This window comes from Carassius gibelio, chromosome B18, assembly GCF_023724105.1.
Source record: "Carassius gibelio isolate Cgi1373 ecotype wild population from Czech Republic chromosome B18, carGib1.2-hapl.c, whole genome shotgun sequence".
Classification (NCBI taxonomy): Eukaryota; Metazoa; Chordata; class Actinopteri; order Cypriniformes; family Cyprinidae; genus Carassius; species Carassius gibelio.
The window spans coordinates 17,758,668-17,779,258 of record NC_068413.1 but is presented as its reverse complement, the minus strand read 5'-3'; the positions used below and the strand labels follow the sequence as shown (position 1 = coordinate 17,779,258).

The following is a 20,591-nucleotide window of genomic DNA, read 5'->3' as shown; positions in this document are numbered from 1 at the left end:
TAAATTTTCATTGCAAATAAATGGCTTTTTTTATCACAAAAAAGCCAAATCTATGAGCCAGTGGTTCTTAAACTTCCTCGGTGTACATTAGTCAAAATAAAATAATTTGTTCTGCTAACCACAAAGAAAGTTATACAACCTGAGAGTACAAGACAGATTTTCAGTTTTATCACATTAAAGGTAAATAGCAAGCATCTTAACTTAAAATGTGCTAATATTGTTTTTGGCAGAGAAAATACAACTAACTTCAGGATGAATTTGAATGTTTTCTACGAGTAAACTATCAATGTGCAAGAACAGAATTGCAGCAGCTCCCTTCCATAATGACCAAATAAAAAATAAGTGCAATTAGCAACCATTACTGGCAGGTCAGGCACAAAAAGGGTTAAGGGACGCTTTCATAAAGGAAATTTCCTACAAATGCATATCCAATAAAGATGCAATAATCACTGTACATGCCTTTCTATCATGTCTTCTGAAAACCCTGACACATTCAGAAAGTGTGCACTGCCACAAATAGTTAGCAAATCTGGGCTTACATGTTTTCATGCCATAATCTTTTTCTAGTGAATTTATTTATTTAAACCAAATGTAGAGGGACATCTTTGTATACTGTGTGACAGAAGTAATGCTAAAAACTAATTAAAAATACTCTTGAAACACAAATTTTTGTAAAATGTTATACAATAAATTATGGTAGCCAGAGTAACTTCAGCTTTTTATTATATAGCAAACCTTCAAGATCAAACAATGGAAAAACACTTCCCAGCAAAAGTCATGTTTTAGAAAACAAATTTGTTCAATTTATTAAAAAAAAAAAAAAAAAAAAAAAAAAAAAAAAAAAAAAAAAAAACATTAATTCTGATAATCCTGAACATGACACATGGAGAAAATGGATAAAGCATGTTTCAGAACACAAATGTGTTCAGTTTAAAAGAAACAAAAACACTGGGCCTGGATTCTGATAATTTTGAAGTTAAATGAATTTTCAAGTATTATGTGAATATTGTATATGGGGCTTTAGCTAATTTATTGATAAACGATGTACTAACTGTAGATGTAAATTTTATTATGTAATGTTTTGTGACCAGTGTGATTTTAGCCCGTGGGAGTACGGATGGAAATTATCCTTTGGCTACAATCCAGCATGTTTACATGCATGTATTCCATGTTTGTTCATTAACATGCACTGTCCCAATCAAATAAATAAATAAATTTAAACTAAATCCTAATCACGTCACAAGGTAATAAAAATGATTTAAGCAACAAAGCGCTGCACTGAAGTACAAAAAGTCGGTCTGTCCTGTTCTTCAGCGAAATGTCAATCTTCTGAAAGACCACATCTGTGGGGACACAAACAGTTACAATTAAAACCCAAACCAAAAGAAGAGCAGAGACAGCAACAAGCCTTAACCAAATACTCTCAGTTTTGGCCACAGACAATTACATCACATTTATTGGAGTTAATTCTAAAAATGATTGTCCTTTGGTCCACTTTATCATCGATGAATGATAAACACAGAAGATGTAGTCTACCACTACTATACAAGACAACAGAGCTTCTATACCTGTTACTCTCCCCAATCAAATGCAGCAATTTTTGATGTCAGACTCAATACTCTGGGATTGACAGAGTACGCGCTCTTTTTCTCTCTCTTTTCCACCTTGGTACCTTTATGAGGATTTATCCTAAAGATGCACCTTTAAAACACAACACAAACAATATCCTTAAATAATTGTTGTATGCTTCTTAACCAAAGGAATGCAGTCTATGAAATACCTTTGCAAGAATTCTAGTGTGGCTCCCAGTTCTACAGGGTAACTGATGTTCAATATATAGTAAAGAGAGAACATCAGATACAGGGCTTCTGTAAAACTCAAGAGATGGTCATTTACAATTATCTGGTCCACTGCTACCATGTACACACTGGCTGTCAGTGGGTTCTCTCCTTTGAACAAACACAAAATCAGTAAGACATAATATTTAACATAATGTGAGTTCTGATCACCCAAAACCAGGAATTATTGTGTTGCAAGATCATAGTAAATAATACCCACCACACACTACTATACATGGTGTTGCTGGAAGCTGTTCTGAGCATATATCACTTGGAACAGAGGTGTCTTCTACCATCACAAGAAAGTGGTCTTGGTCATTTTTGAAATGGGTTAGCAGCAACATCACGGCCCCACAAACATGATCCCCTCCAGCTCTATACTTTGTGAGGATTCTCCCTGCTCTGCTTGCTCTTTCTGTGCACTGAAATTGAAAGTAGTCCAATATTCTTCTGAACTTACTGGAAGCAGATTCTTCAAAGCTGTTGTTTATGTCAATGCCAGTGAGCTCTTTAAAGTGTGCTTTCATTCCTGCTGGCTGAAAAAGATATGGCCACTCATCAAGTAAATCTTTGGTTTCCTTTCCAGATTGGATGCTGTTTCTTTGAGGGGTGTATGTAGAAGTCATTAAGTCATAGATTGTCTTTACATCACTTTCATTATTTTGAAACATTACTACCAACTTCTCTTTCTTTTCCTGCTGCAATTCAGATGTTTCTCCAACTAGCAGTTGTGGATCAGAATTTATACAACCATATAACAATTTTCGTTTCTTTGTTGATACTTCTAGAGTACCACAAAGTGGTATACTAATAGCTTTTGCTCTTTTCAAATTGTCAATTCTACACACCAGTTGTTTGAGGAGAGAATCATATCCACTTCCTACAACCTGGGAATTAATCTCATCTCTGAAAGACTTTGGGTATGCAATCACCATTTGTCGGGCTATTTCTGATACATGTTTTTTTGCTGGACATTTGCTGACTTCCAGGATCTCAGAAGCAACAATGCGGACCAACTGTCTTCTCTCAGAGCAACTTGGCCTTTCGCCATTTTGCAACTTTCCCATAAAACTTGCTGGCATTTTTTGCCATGGAACATCAAAACTATAATGCCAGTCATGGTCATAAAACGAAGTTTCACAGCTACTGTCACCTAGAAGATAAGCCAATGTCCACAGGTTACAGGATGAACACTTTTCATGCAGCTGTAATTTTTTGGCAAAATTGCCTATTCCCAAGCTGCAGATTTATTGAGGTTTAATAACGGACAAACAGAGATGGCATGGGGCTTTGTGGGTTGTTTAATGTTGTATCAGCGTTTTACTCACGTCTTCCACTTGAAGAGCTGGATGGTGAAACTGAGCATCCAGGAGCAGGTGAACCTGATGCATTAGAATTGTATTCAGCAGACAAATCATTGGCAGTGTTTTGCAGAGTGGAGGCAATATCTACATGGCATAAACAAAAAACTGCATTAAAAACCATACTGCAGAAACAAGAAACACATTGACATACTGTAATACATGTAAAGAGTACAGCTAACAAAGTACAGAATGAAAGAGACTGGGGTGTTGTTTCATCTAATTATATGCATGTACACAAGTCAACATTTCAAGTGGATCAAACCTTTCATAATAGTTGTCTTAAAACCAATACCTGTTCTTGTGAACTTAATGAACTTTTTGATCCGCTTCAAATGTTGACTAGTGTATATGTAAAAACAACCATTGATTTGAAAACTTACTTGGGATTTGAGCTATTAGTTTTCTTGCTTCAATCGGTCTCAGAAAGCCACCTAGATCATCATCTTTCAAAAACTGTAGGTCATCTATGGTCTCCACACCTAGGCTGTTCAAACCCTCTATGGCTAGCTTTGAAGTTATAGGGTTTGGGAACACATTCTCAATAAAAATCAACAATGCATCCATTTCTGTTGGGAGAGGACAGTTTATCCTTTTTACAGATGAACAACGCTGTGCTTCAGAGTAATGACCTTCAGTCCCATAAAACTGTACTCATTTAAGGGATAATAATCCAGACATTCCTCAGCTTTTACAAAAATTAATTCCTTTGTCGCAGACAAAATCTCATAAAGTCCATAATGCAAATCATGCAAATACACTGAGGGGCGGGGAGTCACAAGGAAAGTCACCTCATCATCTTTCACGAAAATCAGCTCAATCTGTCCAAACTGTAAAATAGAATACTCCTCTTCACATTTAAGGCAAATTAAGTTTCCTTTCCTGTACAGGGTACCCTTGTATTCTACACGTGTGGAAACAAAGTCTGGTTCATTAAGCAAGCTTGTCTCAACAGCTTTGCACACAGCATAACTGTACAAATGAGGAGAGTATGTGGCCAAGTCAACACTTTTAAGCTTTGGTGAAAAAAAGGACCGTGAGTGAAGATATGCTTGAAGAAGTTGATGGTTGTGTGACAATGTCTTGCATACATTTTTGAAGTTCTGTGTTCTTCTCACACTTCTTTTGAAGTAGGAATGTTTGCTTTCAAATCTCAATGACCACAAACGAATTAAAGGTCCAAGACTTAAAATGAGTGACGTATAGTGAAGCATGTAATGATGTTTTGGTTTCAAATTTTCACCAGGAAACAGCTCCTTTCTTGTTTCCAGATATTCTGGTATTAAGACATTGAGATATGCAATCTGTGCTGTGGTAATCTTGGGAGCACACACTAGCTCAACCAGTTCTTTCAACTTAACAGTCAGTTGCCATACAGGGTCTTGTGACTCTACTCGGTCTCCAATTATGACAGGAAGAAATCTGAGGAGACACCAGTTCTCAGCTGCTTGACCACCTAACTTTCTGCCTTTTTCACATATCTGGGAGGGGGCAAAACCAGCATCAGAACCCACATATTTGAATTGTGCAAGTCTCCTGTTCAGCTGTGTATATGAAAACCACTTCCTTTTTACAAAGTATTCCAAGAAAATGCCAAGATCAATAACTACAACGCCTTCAAACAAATCGTGGCCAAGGCATGGGGGAAGGCCAGGCTGAGCAACATGAAAATACTTGAGAGAGTTGAAAATGGAGTCAAACTTCAACCCATTAACAACATTTTCTTCGGTCATCCTTAGAGTTTCCACTGCCGCCTTATAGGACTCAACTGTGCGATTGGGAAAGTCTACAAACACATTCTGAAGTTCACTGCGAGATACCAAGCAATACCTACAGCAATGCTTGGCAGTACTGAAGTTCTGTGAGTACCCACCGATGCAGTGGGACCCCAAATTATCACCGATAATAGCCACTATTGTTGCACGTACTATGTCACCTGAAGATGTCACAAATCCATGCTCTTCAAGTTCTTTGACATCTGCCAACAACTTAGCAAAAATCTTGGTTTGACCAAAATAGTTAAAGTCTCTCTCATAACACAAAAGTGATAACTGAATGTTATCAATGCATGATCTGTAAAATGGCTCAAAGTTGCCAAGTGTAAAATACACTCCAATCATTTTGTGTCTTTTTTAGCTGACCCAAGGGGATTCACAATCTCAAAGGCATCCTGGTACAAGATAAGTTGGAGTGTAATTTCAGGCTGCTTAAACAAGTCATTGGATTTGAATACAGAGCCATCACAGATGTCAGAGAACACAGAAGAGTGTACATGCTGATGTCTGGCACACTGCTCCCACACCACTGGGTCTATTAACATGGTTTTTAAAGTGTTCTTCAATGGAATATACTGTGCATAACGTTGGTTTCGGTTCTCATCACGACCAAGACACATACTTTGTGGATGCACGTACGAAAATTTTTTCTGATAATACTGTCTTCTTTGGTATTCTGTGGAAAGTAATGAATTACAAGCTGAATGTAAATCTTGGCCTTGCAAAGTCTGCACCACAGATTCAATCTCACATTGTGAGAGGGCCGTTTTTGACTTGAGTATTTCCCTGAACATCTTCTGTGTGTACTGATAACAGATATAATTTAAACCACTGAATTCCTCCACAATCATCTGAATGGTTGACGATGGCACCAGGTATTTTGCTTGTAGCTGCATAGAAAACAGGCAGAGATTTTTCATGTACAATGACTTTGCTTTACATTTCGTCAGGGAGTCTGTGAATTCACTTTCATCAACCTCCTCCTCAGTAACATAAAAAAATGCTGAAGAAGGTTGCTCAGATAAAGTATCCATAATCCGTAATTGTGCAAATGTAGAAGTCCTGTGCTTTCGTGAAACATGGGCAGTGAAACTTGATCTTAAACTGAATTTTTTGTCACATTTTTCAAAAGGACAACACACCACCTCTCCCTTGGCTAAATGTGACCTGAGATGAGAAAGGACATTGTTCATGTCTGTAAATTGTTGTTGACAGTCTGTATTGTTGCAAACAAACGTGCCCGTCGAATCATCAAAATGAGTATGTGGTCTTTTGTGATGGCGATAAACATGAGCTTTGAGAGCATTGTATTTTGAGAATTTACATTTGCATTCTGGGAAGCAACATGGAAACTGAGCATTTGCTTCATGTCTGTGTACGATTTGATGATTAACATATCCCTTAACTGTCTTCAGAGAGCAATCACAAAATTTGCACAAATACATCATCATCCATATGGTTAAAGGTAACACACCTCATAAGATGAAATCCGTTGTCCATGCATATAAGTGTTCTTAAATGATTGTGAAAGCAACGTTCTAAAACAACAACACAATTCTGAAACCTATTTATACTTTTTAATGCAACTTGCGTCAAACATTAATAATAAGATTTCAAAACGTATGTGATTAGCCATTGTAATTGTATTCACCTGTTGCCAATTAACTTTTAAATTACGTTGGATGATACGTCAACAGATTTTTTTTTAACACTTACCATTCACCACTCGACATCGAGGTCCGTGATTGTTTTGTTGACATTCTGTTATATATTGCATGCATACAGCAGAATATGTTGCCTAAACGGTCACGTTTACTCACAAAGCTACTTAACAAAGTCACTTACGATTTTTGAAAACAAACTGACGCCTGTAAATATTCCAGCGAACCCAACTCCGCTCCGTGTTTTAGCTTATTTGCCATGTCAATGAGCACGTTTCCCGACCAAAACAAAAACACAGAGATTTTTTCCTTGAGGTATTTGTACGCTGTTTTGGAGCCATGATGTGCCACCTGCAGTTAACAGGCTGCTGCTTTGTCTCTTGGCTGATGCCGTTGGGCCGAGGCCAATGATTGAGAAGCAGTTTGACCAATGGCGTGCGTAAGGCGGGACTTAACAAGAAAGGTCAAAACAGTGCAGAAACGCACACCAAAAATTGTCTACCATAGAAAGCAAAAGGGGAAATTTCCTGCGACATTGTGAGGTCATCATACTGGGTAAATATGCTGGCATGTAATATTAAATATAAAATTGTAATCAACAAGTGTTAATGTATTTACGTTGTTTCTGCTGTTGCAGTGCACCCTTGGCCTTGTCAGTGGGTGAGGTCACATCACTAAACTGTCTGAAGAAGTAAGGTGTCGTGGACCATCATAAAATGTGCATTACATATTTAATGAACAAAAAAATTTTTGAAGTAAAAAAACAATATTTTTTTTTATGTACGAAACTCAAGAACATATAAAAAGAGTAACATGATCATACATGAAAATGAATATAGATATGTGATGTATGATATATAACCATTTTCTCTCTTATTTTTTAAAGGCATCAACATGGAGATTGAATTGGAGACCATTGTTCTGTTCGAATTGTAGTTTGTGGAAGATGCAATGATGAAATTAATTTGAATTGTCAATGTTGCATTTTAAGCATATAAGCGATGTTCAGATGATGGTACTGTAGCACTGTTTAAAGTTTTTAATATTGTTGTTATTTACAATGGAAACTACTGTAACAGAAGAAAATAAAGAGGGAAAAATACAAATTATTTTCTCTAATTACTTTTCGTGACATATAACATACATTTCATGAACTACATATAAAATTATCTGTGAGCCATAATCAAAATCAAAATGCTGTACATCCCTTTCAAAATTATGGTCCATCACAGTTAATTTTTTCAAATAACGGTCAACACATGTTATTTCAATTTACAGTCAAACTGTTAAATAATGATCAAAACATGATTTCAGTTTACAGTCAAAACATGCTTTATAAAGTAATGTTGTCAACATGTAATTTATATCTACATTCAAATCATGTTTAGTTAAACAACTGCTACACCAAGTTTTTACATTTACAGTTAAAACATGTTTTATTAAATAAGGGTTTAAACATGTTACGTGAACTTACAGTCAAATAATGCCATTACATTTTATGGTCTATGCATGTATTTGCAATTATACAGACAAAATATGTTATTTCAGATTACGTTTTAAACATTTTATAGTACTGTATGGTCAATGTTCTTTTTTCCTGTTGCTGTGTAAGCATGTTACTTCAGTTCATGAGGTTTTACCGTTATTTTCATTAATGGCAAACGTTTGGCACCCTGTGCTGCCATGCATTTGCTCGTTTTTTTCCATGTTTTTTTTTTACAGTGTAGGCTATAGATTAATTAGATAAATGAATATCTAAATTTGTGCCTTGCCGTCTACGGTATTTTTTTAGAACTTGCTGCAGCCAATGAGCAGCCAGCGGGGTCTGCAGGACGACTCAACCTCCGCAGACAGTTTTTAATGTTTATCAGACAATAAATACTCAAGATTTTGCTTTAGTATAACTCACAACGAGTTTCACACACCTTCTCCGGCCACGTTGAGTTGTTGACACTTAACAGTGGGAAAAGCGACACATGCGCTATTCACTTGTATAACTTAAGGGTGAATGGGTAATGTAGTTTCTGCTCTGGGTGGGATGAATTAGGAAGCTTGCATTGTGAAGGGCGCTCTGAAAATCGGCAGTGCAGGTAAAAGATTAAACCCTCTATTAAAACAGATGTCCAAATGAGCGTACCGGTACGCTACAAGCACGTTCTGGGCGCACGGAGAGGTGGCGGTACGCTCAAGAGCTATATTTGGAAGTGGCGGTACTGAGTACTGGTGCATACCGGCCCACTTAAAGCACTGGCAATGACTATACTTTGGAATTTTTTTGCAGTCCACTTAGAATTCAACATGGAAATAATTTTTGTTTTTTATTGGCATTGATTGTTTTGAAATTCAAATGGTACTTACAAGCCTGTGTTTTTATGTCTGTAATAAATATGGCTTTCAAGCCAACAGTTAATTTGGAGGATATTGATGGTTTATTGCAGGTATGTTGTTTACATGAGAAAATCTGTGTTACAAGTTAAACAAAAATTCCAATAAACAATCATATTTTGAATTTAAATAGTTTCTTTGTCTTGAGTTTACATTAATTATTTACATTTTACATTTACATATCCAAAAAGTTTCAGTCTTTTAATTGCGATTAATCGCGATTAATTTTAAAAAAATTGTGCGATTAATTAGTTAATTTTTTTAAATCAATTGACAGCACTAGTTTTTTTACATACAAAAAAAGTTTTGCTTACTTAAAGTATATACAAATACATGTAATGAGGTAAAATAATGTTAAGAATTTCAAATAATAATAATAAATATATGTTATTTAATCATAATAATAATAATAATAATAATAATAATAATAATATAGAAGCAGTTGTCACTCAGATATTGGTTTTCACTAACAATTACTAAGAAACAGGAACACAGCTGGAAGTAGACTTTTAAAAAGTGCTCTAATTATCTTTATTATTTACAATTTAAAATCATTGTATTAAATATTCATTATGAATAACAATTATAATTGATCATATTTATTATGCATTATTACTAGTTCCCTAATCAGATGAATTATGTGACTCCTTTCTTCTCAACAAGCATGAATAAAATACCATAATACAAGATGTTAAATAATAAATAACTGCACCTTAACAGTAACATATTAAATGAATTTGGGACACCTTTGGTCTTTCTCCCATTGACAAAATGCTTGTTTTGGATCATTCTCATTAACGTGTTAACTGTCACACACAGTTTTGAACATAGACGTGAAAGTGCATGACCCAAACCTACATTTTTTATAATTCATGACTGAAAACATTTTGTAACATGACTTTGATATACCATTTTCACCGATGTCATGATTAGATTAGATTACTGTAGTAATACAGTGAAGTAAATGTAGGTGTCCCGTATACGGGACGGGGTGACATTTAACAGGTTAAAGCAAAATAGAGACAAAGCAAAAACTAAAATATATTTCCAATACTAACAATTCTAAGAAATACGAAGAAATGCAAAAAAAAAAAAAAAAAAAAAAAAAAAAAAATCTCACTATTAGCTTTTGGCTGATTTTCTTGTTTTCTGTCCCAGATGCACTAGGCCAGATCCTTTACAATTCAAACAGCATCAACAAATATGATTTATCTCAGCAGGACATTTTGATGTCACCATCACCACAGACTGATGAAGCTGGGAACGAATGGGAGAGCAATCCACGTAAACCTCCTGCTAACTACTTCAAAAACTAGTCCAGCTTACAGATTGCGTCCGGGTTTAGCTGGAGCTCAATAATTCAAAGCTGCTGCTGTTTCATCGCTTAATTAAATAGGTTTTTGAGTCACTGTGGAGAGAGATGCTCATTATTTGTTTATCTGAAAGCATCAAGCTTGTCCAGACTCTGAACCTCCAGAGGACAGATCTGGACCTTTCTCTACCAAACATTACTCTGCCTTCCAATAGCAACTGCATTCAGCACAACTTATTATTTTATATTACGTATTTAATATGAATTTTAAATTTAAGTGTTTATCAGGCACATTTGGTAACACTTCACAATAAGCTTCAATGCTCACTTTTAGATATGAAATTCAAGAGCAATGTAAACACACACACAATTTTTTTTTCTTAATATATTATATATATATTGGTTGATATTAGGGCTGGGATAAATGATTATTTTTTAAACGATTAATCTAGTGATTATTTTTTCGATGCATCGATTAATCTAACGATTAATTTTTCCAGACCGATTCGATTTCGATTATCGCCCCATTAATTGACTACTAACAATTTATACATGTTGATTTGCATAACTGAATGAAAAATGAATTCCTTAACATTGCAATATATGTTTATTGCTCTTAAAATCACAAAATAAAAGACTGACTAAGAATGCATTACTTTGCACTTGTATAGAGACAGCATTCAATAAAACACATAGCTTACTGAAACAAGCTTACTGAACACATAGGGCCTAGCTTACTGAAAAAATGTTCTTCTTTCAGATGAAAATAACAACAACTTGATGTCTAGCATTCAATAAAAAAGGTCACCCAAAATACTTGTTTAGAGCAATTGAAAGAATACAGTAACCAATGTAAACTTGAGGGCTTTGAGCTAATACAGAGAGTACTTTTCCCAAAAAAAAAAAAAAAAAAAAAAAAAACATTAACAGTGGGAGCCAGCAGCCTGTCATGGAGAAAAAAAAAATCCCCAAATGCTCAGCGTGAAACTTTGGTGTTTCGCCCTTTTTCTATCGTGTTTAATGATTTTGATTAATATGCACAAGGGAGAGAGAGAACAAAAAGCGCTCGTGTTGTTTGAAGACTGTGAGTGCGCGCGCCGCCGGGGCTCATTCTATTCTACATCACTCACCGATCAATTAAGGCTTTGACAGCCGCCAAAAAAAAGATCAATGCAGAAAAACCCCTGGATTGGTTATATAATGTTGGACAGAATGTTGATCCGGCCATCGTGTATATTCAGCGCAAATAAGGTAAACGTTTTGCAAACGTTTTTTAGAGAAATAAAAACAGGTCGACGAATCGATGCGCATATTTTGCGTCGACATATTTTTTGCATCAACGTCATCGATAACCTCGACACGTTGTCCCAGCCCTAGTTGACATGATTAGTTGTGCAAACTATTTAAATATATGTTAATTAACAAAGGCATAATTAAAATAAAATGATTTATTAGTATTAGTATCACTAGACTTATTGTAGTTAGTTGGCAATAATACATTTCTCATTTTTGTTTAGTTTAAGTTGCACCAGAATTAAGTAGAAAATATATACTTTAAGACAATTCAAAATGTTTATTTAAAACTATAATAAATAAATCTACAATATATAAATAGTACTAAATTAACACTGGTATTAAACAAACACTGATATGAATATAAATCAAGTACTGTAACAGGCAATTTCGACATATTTCAGCAGAATTAAACATAATAAAAGTAACCGAACTGTCAAACAAGGACACCGTCTCTGTATAATCCTGATTTAATGTTTGATTACTTTCATGCAAACTATATATGTTAAATAAAGACCACTTATTAATTTATAATTAACTTTCTAAGTAGCCAGCAGGGTTAAAAGTGTCATTATTATACTGTATTTTCCCTTCGATGCAAAGGTCATTGAACTTTGCCAGTTAAGGATTGCGTGTCTAATTATTAAATATGTCCCGCTGCTTAAAATAACGAGGTTCTGAATTGACAGCAGGCTGAGCATTTGGTGTGTGTCGCGTGGTCATGCACCAACGATTTTATCGTTATCTGGGTAATTAACTCCAGCGCAGGATGAGGAAAGATGACAGTATAGAGTCTATACATTGAGTCTTTATTACAGGAATACTATTGACTCAAAAAAGCAAGCATGTTAACACGCGTAACCTCTTTAACATGTCGATATACTTTGCCTGCTTGTTCTGCTATTAACTGATTACCGGCTCTGCTTTGACAGCACACCGACTTTAAGACCCACAGAGACTTATCAGATAAAAGGCTTATATTTAATTTGTAACTCTGCGTGATACTGAATATGGTCTATAAATAGACGTGTTAGCTATGCTATGCTCGGATTCGCCCACACTGAATCTCTCATGCGCAAAAAAGCACATAAATGCAGCATCCATCGCTGGAGAAAACCTATTAATGCACACGCATAGACAGTTAAAGCATGCATCTCACATCAATATGCATGAGCGATATAGACGTGTGCATGCATGAATGCTGTAATGTGTATCTTTGACTGATGTTAGTGCGTTGTGATTTAGAGTAATTGAGTGTGAGGCTGTCCGGAGTTCATCTCGGTTGCAGGCAGTGGTCCTCACACTCGGACTTATTTGGACACAAAGCAGAGACGGGTCAAACAGTAGCCTTCAAAGGTTAAACAAATGATTTGTGCCCTGGATTTAATTGCCTCCCCACAGCATGTAATCAGAAAGCATGGACATAATTGCATTAGGATGAATTAAATGAGCACAGAACCTTCCTGTGACCCGTCTTGATCTGAACAGATTTTCTGACCGGTCCTGTTGTGAGAATAATGGGGAAAAGATGTGCGCAAAATGCTGGGAAATGCTCGCAGTACGGCTATAGCAGTAAAATGTGAGTTTAAAAACTCTCAGCCGCACTGAGCAACACAATCCAGCTGTCAAAGCTGTCATTAAACTATTGTGTGCTCTCATGACCTTCTCTGAAGCATTTAGCACAGAGTGCCTGGATCTGAACAACTTACATGTTAGCATTTTTTTTTTTTTTTTTTCTCTGCTGGAGCTCTCTGTAACCATTTATCAAAATCTGTTTAAAGATTTTACATAGCACTTTAGACTTTTTTTAAGCAGTTCAGAATTGTGAGAAATAAACTCAAAATGTAAGGAATGCATTAAAATGGAGTGAGTTTGTGATCAAAACAAGAACAAATATGCACCAATGAAAAAAAATATTAATAATAATAAAAAAAAAAAAAAAAATAATAATAATAATAATAATAATAATTCCAATGGCAGATATTTTGTTCTTGTTTTAAGCATATATCCACTTATTTTTATACATTGTCTCAGAAAATGCCATTATTGGGCAACAAGACAAAAATACTACAGAAGATATTTTATTATGTTAGATATTTTTTTTACTTATTGTTTTAATTTTTATTTTTGAAGTGTATGCAACATTTAATGCCATTTCTTTATAAATGAGACTTTTTTTACTCCGATTTGAAAGCTTTTAAGGCCTTAATTGTGGAAGGGTCAATAAAGATCTTTTAAGACCCCGCAGAAACACACAGAATTCTGAGAGGATTACTCAGAATGACTTAATATAATTGAGATTTAAAAAAGTCAGAATTGAGACATTTGCACATTTGTGATCCTTGTTTCAAACACAACTTCACACGACTAAAATCTGCCACATCCTGAGGGTTTTAGAAATCTGTTTGTAAAGGCAGTGTTTATGAATATTTGAGTCCTCAGCATGGTTTGTGTGTGGATTTGCTATGTTGGATGTTTCTGAGCACACACACACACACACACACACACACACACACACACACACAGCATGTGCTTATCACCAGAAGAAAGAATGATTTCACCCACACGTTTGACTCGCTTTGTGCCTTGATGCAGTTCCTATTGGTTGCTTCTCACTTCAGTCCTGTTTTACTGTTGTTCTGAATCATTCACATAATGAAGACAAGTGATGTGTGCCATATGCTGCTTTGTCTATGTATTTGTTACGTTCCTCACATCTGGTCCAGTTTTAATGGCAAAAACCACAACAAACAAGCAGACAGAATTCCAGCACAATAACAGTAATTGCAAAAAACTTGAGCCTGTCGCAGTATACTCTGAGGATCCAGTCATTTCCCTCAGGCTATATCCACGCTAATACATCTTCGTTTGAAAACTTTTTCTCTCAATTTTGGGCTTCCGTCCACACTGAGAGGCATTTTAATCAAGGGAAACTGAGCTTTTTGAAAACACTCTCTGAAGTGGATACATTTGGAAACGCAGTATTCACGTTGTAGTGTGCACTGTGAACACGGAGGCTTTGGGAGACAATGATGGAAAGTAAGTCATGTGACTCTGATTATACCAATAGATATAATAGGTGTTTATACTGGTACTGTGCACCTTATGCACTTTCACACTATTGCTATAGATGTGTTACTTTGCACCCTTTTCATATCACAGTTCTGCAAAGGTACAAGCGAATTTACTAAAAATATTTTTTCCACCTAAAATGTGCTAAACACTTCCAACACAATATAGTTCACTCGAGCATGTTAACCGAACCGTACATAACACACACGTTAACCACCTAAAAACCACCTGCTACAAAAATGTAAGATAGAAGAAAATAAATAAATGATTACATAAAATCTGGCCATTTTATTTTTGTGCTAGGATACCACGGCTGCATTTGTTTGATCAAAAATACAATTAATTCAGTAAAATTGTGAAATATTATTACAGTTCAAAATCGTTCTCTATCTGAATATATTGATGAAATGATTTATTTCTGTGATGCTCCGCTGTATTTTCAGCATCATTCCTCCAGTCTTCAGTGTCACATGATTTTCAGAAATCAGAATAATATGATGATTTACTGCTCAAGAAACATTTCTGATTATTATCAATGTAAAAAGCTATTTTATTTCATTATTATTATTATTACTTTCTTCCATGATTCACAGTTTAATACAAAGCTAAAACAGCATTTATTTGTACAATTATAATTGTCTTTACTGTCACTTTTGATCAATTGCATGCATATTTGCTAAATAAAAGTTTTAATTTCTTAAACAAAAAAAAACAAAAAAAAAACAAAACAAAAAAAACCTGACCCCAAAATTATGAATGGTACAATATAAAAAAAAAAAAAAAAAAAAAAAAAAAATATATATATATATATATATATATATATATATATATATATATATATATATATATATATATATGTATGCTGTTAGATATAAATAATTTGTTAGCAGAATATGCTAACATATTGTATGGAAATGTATCTCAAACAAGATAAGAAAAAAAACTACATTTCCCATGAATCCAAGTAGCTGGCGAGGTGGAGGAGTACAATGCGATGATCCTGATCTCTGCTGACTGAGTAATTTGCGACTGAGAGAAACACAGAGCGATTATAAGAGTCTGAAGTCACTTTGTTCCTAGTTCATGAAGAAGTTGAACAGAAGATAAAGATAAAGCTCCTCCACTGCTCAGATGCATGGTGGAAATGCACCTTCTTCTTGTTTCTCTGTCCGTGTTTGTGACCTTGTCAGCGCTGAGCGTTTTTCTGCTCATTTCTCGTCTGATGAAGAGCAATAAGGAGCTGTCTCAGAGACGCAGGCGGCGGTGCGAGGGAATAAACACTTCCTGACTGCCGTTTTTTGGCTAGCTCAGCATCTGATAAACGTGTTCTTTGGAAAAACGTCAGTATTATTTCTTTCCTCCGGCTGCATTGCTCCCGCACCTCAACAAACATGCCAACATGTTGTATTGCTTTTATTAGACTGCGGGTCCAAAGTTAATGATCAAAACCATAAACTATAAATCTTGAGGTTAATTTCTTAAATTTCCCTCGTGGGTAATTTTTAAGCTGAAGTGTATAATTTCTGCTCCATGTGCATCACCAGATAATGTTTTCATACACTTTCGTAACTATTGGTCAAACTCACACAGCTGCTCATTTCTGTTCACACATATGTTCACTGCATATTAATCAAACTTTAGGCGTGATTTATAGTGGGAGAGACTTTTTTATTAATTTAATCAGTGATTGAAGAACACACAAGTTTTTATGCAAATAAATGCATTAGGTTAAACAAAATATAATTTGGAAGAATATATTCACAATACGCGTTGAAGGGATACACCTATCTGTATACCACTCTTTTCACTGTCATAAAAACGATCTGATGACTTCCTTGTTCTATGAAGTCCCTCCTTCAGAAATACGTAATGAGTTCTGATTGGGCCAGCGGTTCCTGTGTTGTGATTCGTCAGCAGCTGAGCACACGCCGCCCTCCTGTAAACGCGATTGGACTATTTTTGGACTAGTTTTGAGAAGCAAGTGGGAAGGAGCATGTGCTGGAGATGTACTTATAATCACAGGAGCGTTTTTACTGACGAGATGCGCATGAAATTCACATTCGATTTTTTTTGCACAGCCCTAACATCAAGTTAGCAAAGCTAAACAGCATTGCCCTTTGTGTAATAAATTACAGAAACTGTTAAACGCACAAACTTAAATAATAAAATACACTTACCGGCTGTGGTCCATAAACAACGCCTTCTCCAGACAAAGAGGGAACTGCTCCATCTTTAAAGAATAATATTTGTGCGAATCCGGCATTAAACTGATTGAGACTGAGGAAGCTGTCCTCAGCAAAATGAGCTGCACATAGTTTTACATGTGGATTATAATTTTTGGGAAACGAGTTAAACATAAATTGTAACCATTAATCTCCAAGTACAGCGTTCCTGGGAAGCCCAAACAAAGATGATTGGACTCCGAGATGAAAATAACAGCGTTTCAACGACATGGCAACAAACACAAACAGCTCTTCCTCTTCTCCGTCAGAGAGCAGCAAGACCACGCCCCCTTTTTGTGTATTCATGTGGGCGGAGACTAGTCAAAAAACTGTTTTAATGACGTCATTACTACAGGAACTAGACGGGTGTAGTCCAAACTGGCCGTTCGATGTAGGATAATTCTGTTAAATCAAATATCTCGCTTGGCATTGAACTTTGAGCTTTAGAATTTTACAGATATTATTTATACTCTAACAACAACATTACACACTAACTAAAGTTTAAAACATCGGATCACGAAGAAGGGGACCTTTAAAAATGACTGTTTACTTATGCATGTGTATGTAAGTATTTATTCATTAATTAATTAATTTATTAATATTTTGCCATAGTTAATGCTCAGATTGAGACAGACTCATCTAGTTTATTTTATTCAGAATCAAATTTGTATATGAAATTTTACACTGTTAAAAATGACTTTTAAAACGAAGATTAGTGGAGCACATTTTACAAGGAAAAATAAAAGTTTCAGTTTTTTGTTGTTGTTTTTTTTTTCAAAATGTCACATTTAATTCAGTGTAACTTGCCATTTCCGTGTGATTATTTGTGTTACTAGCAATTGTAGAGTAAACTTATTTTTTCTGTACTGTATATGTTATACCATGTCGAGTCATTCCTGATGGATATATGGCTGATTTAAATGAGCAGCAGTCATATGCAACCCTGCAGATGATAAACTTTAAAGTTTCCCCTCTCACCTTTATTCTACGAAACCGAAAACTGACTTTGCAAACCTTGAATGCACCTCTCCGCAGTAACTTCGTCTGATTATTCATCACAAGGCTTTGATGTTAGCCTGCGGAGTCTGACGCGAGAGCATTGGGACCGAGGGAGAGCGCAAACTCACGAGGAGATCCCAGATTCAGAAACGGCTCTTTGAGGAACCAATGGAAGGAGAAAAGGGGGTCAAATCAAAGCCTAGATAGAGAGAAAGACATATGCTGAATAAAGCAGTTATCAAAAAGCACGCAGGATCCTTCAGGGAGAATCAACACGAGAGGACAAAACCACATTGCCAGGCTGCAGAGAGCGCGGATCCCTCCTCCTTATCAGTTTACCTCTTATCGCTCTAAAAACACCCAGCCTCGGGCTAGAAAGTGCTGTGATTCATTCTTTTCAGGGAGGAGAGTATGTTTGCCCGAAGGTTTGTTTGATGCAGTAACATAATCACAGTATGACAGCAATTCTGTTTGCAACACTTGTACGACAACAACATCTGAGCAGAGTGCTGCCATGATGAAAGCGTTTAAAGTAGTTTTATTTGGCGGAATGATTTTGCAGACTGTTGATTTTGAAGTTTTTAAACTTGTTTTTTTTTTTTTTTTCTCCAGGTGGTTTCAACTGCTGGTGATGATTATAAAGGCTAGCTGAATCAGGGTTTTGCTGGTTGAAGGGAAACTCGGCCACCAAAACCCGAAGCAAAAAAGCTTCCCGTGAAATAATCCTTTTAGGTTTCTCGTCCTTCTCCGTCGAACCCAACGCTACTGCACCCTTTGAAGCTGTTCTTCCCTTCGGACAAACACAAAACTCATTTCTTGCCCTTTGTCTGCAGGCTGACCCGAGATTAGAAGAGAAAGCAACTTTCCACCGCACTCGACTCTTTCTGCCTCCGTTCCTGATCGAAAACTATTATTTGAGATATCCACTGTGCTTTAAATTCAAATCACGTAAGAGCATCCAAAATTTACAGAATTTGAAGTGAATAATGTCTGGAGTTCATAAAGTGCTCAAGGCGATCTCAAGAGGTGCTTCAAATCCACTTTGCATTGAAATCTCACTCATAAAGTGCATTTTCACATTTGCGTATTTCCACACATTTTTGGACGTTGAAAGTTGGCATAAAAATCAAATTAGAACGGAACGACACCGGGGTGGAGATGAAGACACTTCTCTGGGATTTGGAAAGAGGAGCATATTAAACAAAACTCTCAATGACACACAGGAACTTAAAGGTCTCCCATTATGCAAAATAAAGACTCGAGGGTTTATCTGGACCATCTTCAAATGCCACTTGAAAGTGAAGAAATTAGGACAGAAATATATTACCATTACATAATAATTTATATTTTCACTACAACAATGAAAACAAATGTTTCATTATTATAATTTAATGGTCAGATGGACTGAACTGTCTGAATGGAAACTTAAAAGTCTAATAATAGTCCAATGCAGTCAGTACAGTCTAATTATATTAGATTATAAAAGTTTATTATATAAAAGGCTAAAGACCTAAAAGTATACTATAATGTAATATGATAATACAGAAAATTGTATTCATGTTATTGCACCCTATGAGCAATGTTTGCATTACAGTAAATAATACATTTGTATTTATTTATATTTCAAGTTAAATGTGAATAAATTACTTCCTTTTTAATGTACTGTATATGCAAAAAAAAGTAAATTGAAGGTGAATAAATAAGAAATATTTTAACATTACACAATTTTTATTTTCACTACAACAATAAAAATGAATGTCACATTATTATAATTTATGATATTATAATTAATATGAACTGGGTAAATGGAAATCAGACTTAATAAGTAATAGCAAATAATATATTTATATTTCCGTGTAAATGTTTTTTTTTTTTTTTTTTATTAAACAGCTATTTATACCTATTTTAATTTTTATTAATGTTTTTAGCTTGATTTATAATGTAAAATAGCATAATTGGCTTTAATAAGATGTCAATATTTTTCAGTGTAGCATGTACACAATAAAAAGACTGTAATCCCAATAATTTTTTATGACATCCTAATACCAGGCAAAATTTAATCACTGTGACAGTCCTAAATATAATAAATGAAAAATCGCTTTTAAACAACAAGTTCTAGTCCAATTTTGCTGCACTTTCATAATGGCTGAAACACTGTGCTGAGAACTGTACCTCGTTCATCTTACTGTCAGTGTATACAGAAATACTGTAATACATTATTGTATTGAACACCACTTGAGACAACTGTGTCTCACTTATGAGGCATCTTAGCCAAACCCAAGGCCTTTAGTTTATGAAACACATTTGTTTAAACATTCATATCATCTGACTCCAAAAGAGACAAATGCTCTCGACTCATGTCACATGATCATGGTTTACGCTTTAGTTTACAGTGTTGCATATGCACATGCATGCAGATCTGAAGCTGATGTTTAGAGGTAAAAAAAAAAAAAATAGTGGATTTCTAGCAATACTGTTTATTAGGACAGCAATAACTGATAGTTTTCAGAATGGATACTAACAGAAACTAAAATAGTGCTTAAAAACAGAATTATACCATGAAAACGCACCACACATTTTCAAATGGAATCAATTAAATATTATTAATTATGCATTGAAGACTGATGTTAGTTCTTAGTACATTAACTAATGTCAACAGACGCAACTTTAAAA

The 20,591-nt window shown here is 35.2% G+C and overlaps 2 protein-coding genes and 1 long non-coding RNA gene across 7 annotated transcripts in view; 1 reads left to right on the top strand and 2 right to left on the bottom strand.

Moving 5' to 3' along the window:
* The window catches only part of LOC127977796 (leucine-rich repeat and fibronectin type III domain-containing protein 1-like protein), a 148,622-nt gene that overhangs the window by 88,265 nt on the left and 39,766 nt on the right, over nucleotides 1–20,591 (bottom strand). The gene's annotated exons all lie outside the window — the stretch shown is intronic.
* On the bottom strand, nucleotides 118–7,045 carry LOC127977797 (uncharacterized). 3 transcript variants are annotated; one of them, XM_052582935.1, is made up of 7 exons: nucleotides 6,691–6,836; nucleotides 3,167–3,286; nucleotides 2,299–2,374; nucleotides 2,059–2,127; nucleotides 1,781–1,949; nucleotides 1,569–1,701; nucleotides 118–1,343 (listed from the first exon to the last, which is right to left on the bottom strand). In XM_052582935.1, exons 1-6 carry the CDS (start codon nucleotides 6,691–6,693, stop codon nucleotides 1,572–1,574), a joined length of 567 nt encoding a protein of 188 aa, XP_052438895.1. In that variant the 5' UTR covers nucleotides 6,694–6,836; the 3' UTR covers nucleotides 118–1,343; nucleotides 1,569–1,571. The 3 variants fall into 3 exon arrangements, with proteins under 3 accessions (XP_052438895.1, XP_052438893.1, XP_052438894.1); XM_052582933.1 differs by having other exon boundaries at nucleotides 2,059–2,991; nucleotides 6,691–7,045; XM_052582934.1 differs by having other exon boundaries at nucleotides 2,059–2,991; nucleotides 6,820–7,045.
* On the top strand, nucleotides 7,041–7,585 carry LOC127977798 (uncharacterized). Its single transcript, XR_008158359.1, has 3 exons — nucleotides 7,041–7,190; nucleotides 7,273–7,326; nucleotides 7,522–7,585. It is a non-coding gene; the product is annotated as an uncharacterized LOC127977798 (long non-coding RNA).